Source organism: Poecilia reticulata, chromosome 12 (assembly GCF_904066995.2).
Source record: "Poecilia reticulata chromosome 12, P_reticulata-male-v2, whole genome shotgun sequence".
Taxonomy (NCBI): domain Eukaryota; kingdom Metazoa; phylum Chordata; class Actinopteri; order Cyprinodontiformes; family Poeciliidae; genus Poecilia; species Poecilia reticulata.
In genome coordinates, this window is record NC_088841.1 from 28,939,382 (window position 1) to 28,949,350 (window position 9,969).

Here is a 9,969-nt window from a genome sequence, read left to right on the forward strand (position 1 = left end):
TCGACTCAAGTCCTGATCAGAAGATCATTAAATATTTAAAAATTACATCATTAGACAGAACAAAATATAAACTTATGAAGAGGTTTTGGTATTTTAAGGAAAATGACAATTATCCATAAATGTAACATAAAATAACAAAATCAGACAAAAGAAAATTAAATATTCAGTTTGGAGCTAAATAATTTAGTCAGCAACAAAATTATGTAGTTTGTAAAATAAACATATTGCTGGGACCATTTTTGCTCACATATTCAATAAAATCAATTTTTTTTATAAATCAGTTCATGAAAAACAGAAATAATTACCCAGAGATGAACAAAAAAACAAGACCTCTCACTCTGAGTGATTTTAGAATCAGAGCTGAACTCAGACTAAAGAGTCAGATGAGAAAGATTAACGCTGCCCTGCTGCTTCCAGCAGCCTGGAGATGAATCTGAATCTGATCAGAGATGAAGAAGATGATCAGATCATCTCCAGATGATCAGATCATCTCCAGTTTCCTCTTTAAAACTCACAGTTTCAATCTGATCAATAAGTTTTTATCTGGACTTTGTTCTTCATGCTGAGATCATCAGAGCTGCTGCTTCATCACTGAGATCTTCATCGGTACGATCTTTAATGTTTTATTAGTTTCAAAGTATGGAAACATCTTGTGAGTGAAGGTGTGTGTGAAGGTGTGTATGTGTGTGTTAGTATCCAGATCAGAGAAGGACAGTTTTCCTCTGTCCCAGTCCAGATTCACTCTGATCCTCTGGAGATTCTTCTGGACTGAGAGACGAGTGGAAGGAGCTGATGGAGAAGATGCTGAGCATTTACCTGAAGAGAAATTAATAATCAAAAATCCAGACTTTATGCCTCCCTTCCTCTGAACAGACTCTTCTAACACACCAAGGTTCCATTCTTCACTGTCTCCAACATCAACATCCCAGCTGTGGTTCCCTGAGTTAAAACCCTCAGAACTCAGAACAGAACCGCTGAGAAGATCAAATCTCTCTGGATTATCAGGAAGCTGCTGTTTCTCTCCTATCCTCCCATTGGTCAGATCTTCAGACAGATGGAGGTTTGGACCAGCCGTGTTTGGGTCCAGAACCAGAGGAGTGTAGGTCACCATGGTCTCCATGTTGCTCCAGATGTTGAAGGCCAGGTTGCCCAGATGTTTGGCCTGGTCTATCAGAGCTCCTGAGGGCAGCTGTGGATCCTCCAGCAGGGGGCAGCGCTGGACTCTTTCCACTGCAGCCTTGTAGTTGTGCAGGAATGAGACGTCTGCAGCTCTCAGCTCCTCCTCTGTGGCTCTGACTGTGTCTGAAAGAGCTGCTATCTCTCTGCTCAGAGCCTCCATCTTCTCCTTCATCATCCCTCTCTTCTGCTCCTCTTCCTCCCTCAGTGCAGCCAGCCTGGCCTCCTCTTCCTCTGCTAGAAACTGATGAAGCTGCTTAAACTGCTCCCTAATCTGCCTCTCTGTGTGTCGGGCCTGGACCTTCAGGTGTTCTGCTGTCTGATCAAACTCCTCCTGAACTTTCTTCCTGAGCTCCAGCTTCTCCTTTAAAGGCTCCAGAGTTTCCTGAAGCTTCTTCTTGTGTTGCTGAGCAGCTTCATCGATGGGTCTGAATCTGTGCTTGGTGTGTTTTTCTGAATCTCTGCAGACGAGACAAACTGGCTGCTGATGGTCCAGACAGAAGAGTTTGAGTTTCTCAGAGTGCAGAGAGCAGAGATCCTCTGAAGCTTTTTGGTTTCTCTGCTGTAAGAAAGACTCACACAGATTCTTCAGAGCCAGATTAGTAAGTGGATGATCTTTAGAAGATCTCCTTTTACAAACTGGACAATCTCTTCCTGGTTTCTCTCTCCAGTATTTCTGCAGACATTCCTTACAGAAGCTGTGGCTACATGACAGAATAACCGGATCCTTAAATATTTCCAGACAGACCGGACAGCAGAGATCATCGTCTGATCTGGAAGCCATTTTGTCTCAGAGTGAAGCTGAAATCACAGCAGACAGAAAGTCAAACCAGGAAGTCAGTTTCTCTCCTGTAGAAACTTTCTGAACTTACTTTCACTTTGATTTGCTTGTTTTTCCTCCTGCAGCAGTCTGTGTTTCAGCGTCTAGTTGCTCAGTTCTCTCTCTGTTCTCCTTGTTCAGAGTTAGTTTGATTTCAGTCGGAGACGAAGGCAGGAGTCAGAGTTCATCCTCAGGGTGATTACTCAGTAAGTTTTTCTCTCTGAACTGTTTCCCGTTTTTTCAGTTGTTCCTGTTTGAATCAGTCCAGAGGTGGAGATGTGGCGCCCTCTAGAGGATTTAATCTTAATCTGCAGTTTTATTAAAACACTACAGCTTTTTCTGATTCATGACTTTGTTCCTGCTTTAAGTGAAAATATATTTTTCCTCTCATAAACTCTTCCAGGGTCTCCACTATCTATGAAATTCAAATGAACACATTTCATGTTCAGTTTCCTTCTGTTTGCTGTTTTTCTGTCAGTTTCAGACTCTGGAGGTGAAAATGATGTTTGGTGTTGAGGAAAGTTTGTCCTGTTTTCACAACAACTGGATCAGAATCAGAAATGTTTTGATTTAAATTGAATGCCATTTTATTACTGTAGCTGAAAACTGGAAAACAGTAAATATTACAGAAAGTATTTTTTTACCAGTTGTACCAGGGGAATCCGTCATGCACTGTTATTTTTGTCCCATTCTTTTCCTCTTTCTTTTTTTTGTTTTGCCCCTCACGAGAATTTCATTCCCTGACTGCAAGATCTTTGCCAGAATATGAGAAATAAAGGCAACCTACTGCGTGAACCTCCTACCTGGTTTCTAACTCTAATGTCATGCATGAATGGTTTCCAGCCCCTTGAACGAGCTGTAAGCTTAGAGCTGCAGGTTGTATTTGGGGGTGAGCCAAAATCAGCTGAGAAAGTTGAGCTGCTGACAATATTTTCAAGTCACAAGACGTTTGAACTTGCTGCAGAGGAACTACTAGGATTACATGCAGTAGGGGTTGGATTATTACAACCTGCTACATACACTTTGATCTCCTGCCGTGCTCCGTCTTTCTGTCTGTCTGCCTCGGACTGATGTGACGGAGGACTTTGTGTCCTTGAGCTGATTGACAAAATGACATAGAAGTTATTTACCGTCGCAGCTAAGATATCTGCTGTCTTTAGACCTTAGCGAGATGCTACAGCTAAATGAGCCTCTTTAAGGTTTGGATCTGCAGCTCATACACTGGATTCCTCCAGACACATGATCTGTCCAGCATAAAGAGCTGCAGGGTTTGACCTGGTAGTGGCAAGTGCAGGAGAGGACGCAATGCACCGCTTGGTCTCTAACCAGGGTGTGTGCTCCTCCTCCTCCTGTTGGTATTTAACCTTGTGCAGTTGTCAGTGTAAATATGGAAGAGTTGTTTTACAGGTTTTAAATCAGTGATTTGGTGTTGATACTTTGATTCATCAAGTCGTTTTGAGATGAATAATTAAGAAGCTCCAGTTATTAAAACTTGGATAAATGTCAGTTGCCCAGATTTCACATTCATGTCATTGTGGTTGAGGTTTTTTTGCTCCTGTCATAATAATTAGATCTTGAATCATTTTGAGTTTATGACTCCGTGTCCTTTTCTCACTCTTTAACCTTGTGAATGGTTCTCTAACCACACCAGTTAAAGAAATTAAATCTAACAAGGCGGGGACAGACTCCTTTAGCAAATACTCAGATTGTCTCAGCTGGACTCTAGTTTAATCTCTGCAGTAGTATGAACTTGACCTCTGACCCAGTGAAGCAGAGTCCTTGTTCAACAGGAATCAATGCATTTTACATCCCTGAGAAACACACAGACCTCAAATGTGTTTTGTGCCTCATCAAAATGTGAATATTAAACCTGAAATAAAGCAGTCAAGTAAAATCATTGCAGTGAAGATTGATGGACATGAAATGAATGCTTTAATGGATACTGGCAGCACACAGACTCTAGTGCACAAGAACCATGTACCAACTAGTTGTATATGCCCTTCTGAAACTATATCAGTTTGCTGTGTACATGGTGATGAGAAATCATACCCCTCTGCTGACATGGTTGTTGAGGTGCAGGGGGCTCCCTATCTGTTGAAGGTTCGGGTAGCTGATAACCTACCCTATCCTGTAGTTTTGGAGGAGGATCTGCCAGTCATCTATGACCTGTTGAGGGATGTGCAGAGCTGTAATGTGGCTGTAACCAGGGCCCAAGCTAACAATCAAGATGAGCATTTTGCAACACTTAGTGCTTTACCTTTTTTCAAGGCTGAGTTGCAGACAGAACCTGGAAAGTCTCGTAAGCCACGCAGTGAAAGAAGGCGTGAGAAATTTCAACATGCACTGGGTGACACTTCAGCTGAAGTGGCTCCAGATATGCCACTGGGTTTTTCAATACCCACAAACATCAGACAAATGCAGCAAAATGATCCGACTTTATCTGCCCTGTTGCTGAAGGCTAGGAGGGAAGCCTCTGTAGGATCTGACACAAATAAAGAGCAGTATTTACTGCAAGATGGCATTTTATATCATCAACATGGCCAGTTTAAGCAGTTAGTTGTCCCTAAGGAGGCTCGTGAGACAGTGCTTACTTTGGGACACTCTATTCCCTGGGCTGGTCACCTTGGGAAGTATAAGACCACTGCTCGCATTAAGCGGTATTTTTTCTGGCCTGCTTTAAGATCAGATGTTGCCCTGTTTTGCAGAAGCTGCCCTGAGTGTCAGAAAACCTCAATTAGAGTTCCTACCAAAGCACCACTTCAACCCCTTCCCATTATTGGCACACCTTTTCTGCATCTTGGGATGGATGTAGTTGGCCCGGTGGAAAAAGTAAATCTGGAAATCGCTTCATGCTAGTCATCACAGACTATGCGACAAGATATCCTGAAGTTTTTCCACTAAAGACTGTTAAAGCAAAACATGTGGCTTCCTCACTGATTCAGCTTTTCTCAAGAGTTGGATTTCCACAGGAGATTTTAACCGATCAGGGCACTAACTTTATGTCCACACTGTTGAAACAGGTCTATAAGCTGTTGGGCATCAGGAGCATGAGGACAACACCATACCACCCACAGACAGATGGCCTGACGGAGCGTTTTAACCAAACCCTCAAACAAATGCTTCGTAAGTTTGTTAATGATACAGGGTCTGATTGGGATCAGTGGTTGCCATACCTCCTTTTTGCTTACAGGGAGGTACCTCAGGCTTCCACTGGTTTCTCCCCATTTGAGCTCCTTTATGGCCATGATGTGAGGGGCCCTCTGACCCTGCTGAGCGATGCATGGGAGGGAGATCAAAGTAAAGAGGATCCTGTCAATGTTATTTCATTTGTCCTCCATATGAGGGATAAACTGCAGCAGATCAGTGAGCTGGCCCAGAGTCACATGGCAACTGCTCAGAAACACCAAAAGGTTTGGTTTGACAAGAAAGCTCGCCACAGAAGTTTTGCTCCTGGTCAGAAGGTTCTACTAATGTTGCCAACTTCTGACAGCAAGTTGCTTGCAAAGTGGCAGGGACCCTTTGAAGTACTGAGGAAAACTGGACCTACTACCTATCAAGTCTCTACACCAGGTCTCCAGCGAGAGAGTCGAGTGCTCCATGTTAACCTTCTCAAGGAGTGGGTTCAACGGAAGGAGAATGAAACTGAGTTGTTGCTTATTCAGAGTGGAGGAGGAAGTTGATGACTATTTGCCTTCAGTAACATCCTCTGTGCTGGACCTAAGCCATCTCACCAGCGAGCAACAGTCTCAGGTAACACCTCTTATTACTGCTGACATATTTCAAGAGTGCCCAGGTCGCACCACTCTGGTGGAGCACAGCATTGCTCTAAAACCAGACGCTGTTATAAAGCGCATGAGTTACAGGATACCCGAACGCTTCCGGGTGGAGCTGAAGGAGGAGATGGACCTCATGCTGTCTCTAGGAATCATCCAAGCTTCAACAAGTGAGTGGTGCAACCCTGTTGTGTTGGTTCCAAAAAAGGATGGCAAAATAAGATTTTGCATCGACTTCAGGTACCTCAACTCCATATCAAAATTTGACTCTTACCCAATGCCACGTATAGATGACCTCATTGAGCACCTGGGGGAAGCAAGATATTTAACAACTATTGATCTGTCTAAGGGCTACTGGCAGGTGCCTCTCGCCAAACAGTCCCAGGAGCTGACAACATTTCGCACCCCCTGGGGATTGTTCGAGTTCACAGTCCTGCCATTCGGTCTGCATGGGGCCCCAGCAACATTTCAAAGACTAATGGATCAGGTACTCTGGGCTCTCAGCATTAACCTGTGCATACCTTGATGATGTTGTGGTTTTCAGTGGAACTTGGGAAGAGTATGTTGACCATCTAAAGGAGGTCCTACATTGGCTGCGTTCAGCAGGCCTTACTATCAATCCAGCAAAGTGTGCTCTTGCTAGGACAGAAATACAGTACCTGGGGTACACCATTGGAGGTGGTACTCTGAAACCTCAAGTTGATAAAATCAATGCAATAGCATCCTGTCCGCTCCCACAAACCAGGAAACAGCTGCAGTCTTTTCTTGGCATGGCTGCATTCTACCATAGATTCATCCCCAATTTCTCAGCTAGAGCAGCATCCTTAAAAGACATGACGGGCTCCAGAAGTCCCACTAAAATTCAGTGGACAGCAGATGCCATTGCAGCATTTAAGGACATTAGCCAATCTCGGAGTAAGAATTCAGTTTTGCATTCACTGGATTTTGCAAAAGACTTTTTGTTGCAGACTGATGCTTCTGAAAGATGCCTTGTGGCAGTGCTTCTGCAGGGACCACCAGAGGACCAACATCCAGTTGCCTACATCAGTCGCAAGCTGCTACCAAGAGAGAGGCGATATGCAACTGTGGAGAAGGAAGCCATGGCTATTAAATGGGCCCTTGATTCATTTAAATATTATTTGCTAGGCAGAGAATTCACACTTCAGACTGATCACAGAGCCCTCCAGTGGCTAGAAAGAATGAAGGACACGAATGGGAGAATCACCAGATGGTATCTTGCTGTGCAGCCGTTTCGGTTTAAGGTTCACTACATCCCCGGCAAAGACAACATCACTGCTGATTACCTTTCTCGGTGCCAGAGGAAAGATCAGGAAGTGGGGGAGTGTGTGATTGCCAAATCCATGGCCACACTTCGTGCATAAAAGTTACCGACTTCAATTTGTTTTTCATTCAAACACAACACTTTAGTTTCAACTCGGTCCATCACAATGCCACAGAGGAAACTGGAAGCAGACCAGACACATGATGCTCCCAGTTGTGGGTGAAGCAGTGAAAGTTCTCCAGGAACTAAAGAGGCTGGGATGTCTAAAGAGGTGAAGCTCATGTCTCTGCAGTGGTCTGTCCATCGTCTCAGAGGAACAAAGGTTTGGATGTCAGAAGAAATTGTTGCTAAACTCCTAAAGAGCTGAAGAGCAAAACCCCTGGAGGAGACGGAGCGTTTGGGTCCAGCAGCATCTTCATGGTGAAGCAGTGAAAATTCTCCAGGAACTAAAGAGGCTGGGATGTCTAAAGAGGCGAAGCTCATGTCTCTGCAGTTTTTCATGGAGGACAGCTAACAGCTTCAACAAAGGCTGCAGATGAAGAGTTGATGAGAAAAATGGTTCCAGCTCCGGAACCTGATTCTCAGAGCTTTGGATCTCCTGATAAAATGAGACGTCGTTCATCTCCACCAGACAGTAGAAGATGTTGATGCTTCTGTCAGCAGAGATTCTATCAGTGTTCATCTCCTTCAGGTTGGTGATGATTCTCTGGATGGTTTCTGGACGGTTGTCTGTCTGACCCAGCAGATCTTCTAAGAGTGTCTGGTTGGACTCCACAGAGAGACCATGAAGGAAGCGGACAAACAGGTCCAGGTGGCCATTTTTACTGCTGAGGGATTTCTCCATGACTTTCTTCATGAACTCATCTAGAGAAGTTTTTTTGTGTTTTTCTCCCAGGAACGTTTTGATCACCTCTGAGCATGCTCCACTGCTGGTGAAGCAGTGGAGCATGTAGACAGCAGCCAGAAACTCCTGGATGCTCAGAAGAACAAAGGAGTAGACGGAGATGTTGCGCGTTCCTCTCTCCTTTTTAAACATCTGAGTGAAAACTCCTGAGAACAACGCAGCATCTTTGATGTTGATGCCGCACCGTTTGAGTTCTTTGTCATAGAAGATCAGGTTTTCCTTCAGCAGCTGATCTAAAGCCATACTACCTAGAGACTCAATCAGCTTCTTGTTCTCTAGAGCTTCTTCAGCTCCTTCTTCATACTTTTCCTCCTTGATTGTGAACTGAAGCAGCAGGAACTCTATGTACATCTCAGTCAGGGTCTTGGGCAGCTCTCCTCCCTCTCTGGTCTTCATCATTTGCTCCAGAACTTTAGCAGTGATCCAGCAGAAAACTGGGATGTGACACAAGATGTGGAGACTTTTTGATTTCTGGATGTGGGAGATGACCCTGCTGGCCTTCTCCTCTTCATCTCTGAATCTCTTCCTGAAGTACTCCTCCTTCTGGGGGTCAGTGAACGCTCTGACCTCTATGGCCCTGTCAATAGAGTTATCTGGGATCAAACTGGCTGCTGCAGGTCGTGTGGTTATCCAGAGGAGAGCAGAGGGAAGCAGTTTCCCAATGATGAGGTTTGACAGCAGAACATCCAGTGAGGTGGATTTTGAAGGATTAGTCAGGACTGGATTCTTCTTGAAGTCCAGAGGAAGTCGACTTTCATCCAGACCATCAAAGATAAACAGAACCTGAAACTTTTTAAAGCTGCGGATTTCTGCGTCTTTAATTTGATCAAAGAAGTGATGAATCAGTTCCACCAAGCTGAAAGTTTCTTCTCTCAAGTTATTCAGCTCTCTGAAAGTGAATGGAAATATGAAGTCGATGTTCTGGTTGGTTCTGCCTTCAGCCCAGTCCAGAGTGAACTTCTGGTTTAACAGTGTTTTTCCAATGCCAGCTACTCCCATGGTCAGCACTGTTCTGATCCGTTGCTTTCTACCAGGGTTGGGTTTAAAGACGTCTTCCAGGTTTATTTTTGTTCCTTGATTACAGGATGCTGTTTCAATCTGTCTGACCTCATGTTCCTGGTTGACCCCTGCAGTTCCTCCTTCTAAGATGTAGAGCTCTGTGTAAATATCATTCAGAGAGGTTTTCTCTCCACGTATTGGAATGCCTTCACAGATAGATTGGAACGTGTCCAGAAGAGACTCTTTGAGGTCATGTTGACATCGATCATCAAAATCTGAACAAAGAGATAAAAACACAAGATGAAACACTTGAAAAAATGAAGACTCAATTGATTGAATTTTTATTTGATTGTTTCTTTATCAGGATGTTTAAACAAAGAACTCATTCAAATTATAGACCATGAGGAGGATTTCATTCAGAAGAAACATGAAACATTCAAATCATGAAGAAAACGAGTCATGGAGCATTATGGTACAGCTTTGCTTGTTAATAAATTGACTGGACAACAAACATCATGCTGAACATTCAAAGTGTTTTCACACTAAGAGTCGCCTCCTGCCAATCTACAGGAAAACTTTTATATAGTTTCTGACCTACAGCCCAGCAGGTGGAGTGCAACCATAATGCTCCATTTATTTTTGTTATAATTAGTCACTGTTGGATGAGTTCACTTCCACCCTGTCATGATTGGTGAAGGGACTAACCTAAATCAGAGGAGTCAGACGACAAACTCAGCTGGTTGGACAGGGTAGGATCTATGTTGAGAAGATGTTTGATCATCAATCTACTGGCTCTCTGTCTTTTCATCCTCACAGCATCGATTGTCTCCCGGGCCTTGTTTGTGGTCACTGAGTTCCCTTCAAGTATCGCCCCTTTCTCTGAAAGATTTAAGACCCCAACTGTTTCCAGGTCATCGAGGAGCTGAATCAGGATTTCCTCAGAAACTCTCTTCACAAACTCATTGCGAACCTTGAAAAGTATTTTCTCTGCAGGCAGAAATCAGAAACATAATTA

The 9,969-nt window shown here is 43.9% G+C and overlaps 1 protein-coding gene across 1 annotated transcript; it reads right to left on the reverse strand.

Annotated features, from left to right (window-relative positions):
- Positions 1-225: 225 nt before the first annotated feature.
- LOC145554359 (nuclear factor 7, brain-like) lies at positions 226-1,991 on the reverse strand. The gene has a single exon (XM_081613934.1). The coding sequence runs from the start codon at positions 1,958-1,960 to the stop codon at positions 572-574; it is 1,389 nt and encodes a 462-aa protein (XP_081470060.1). The 5' UTR covers positions 1,961-1,991; the 3' UTR covers positions 226-571.
- Positions 1,992-9,969: the final 7,978 nt, after the last annotated feature.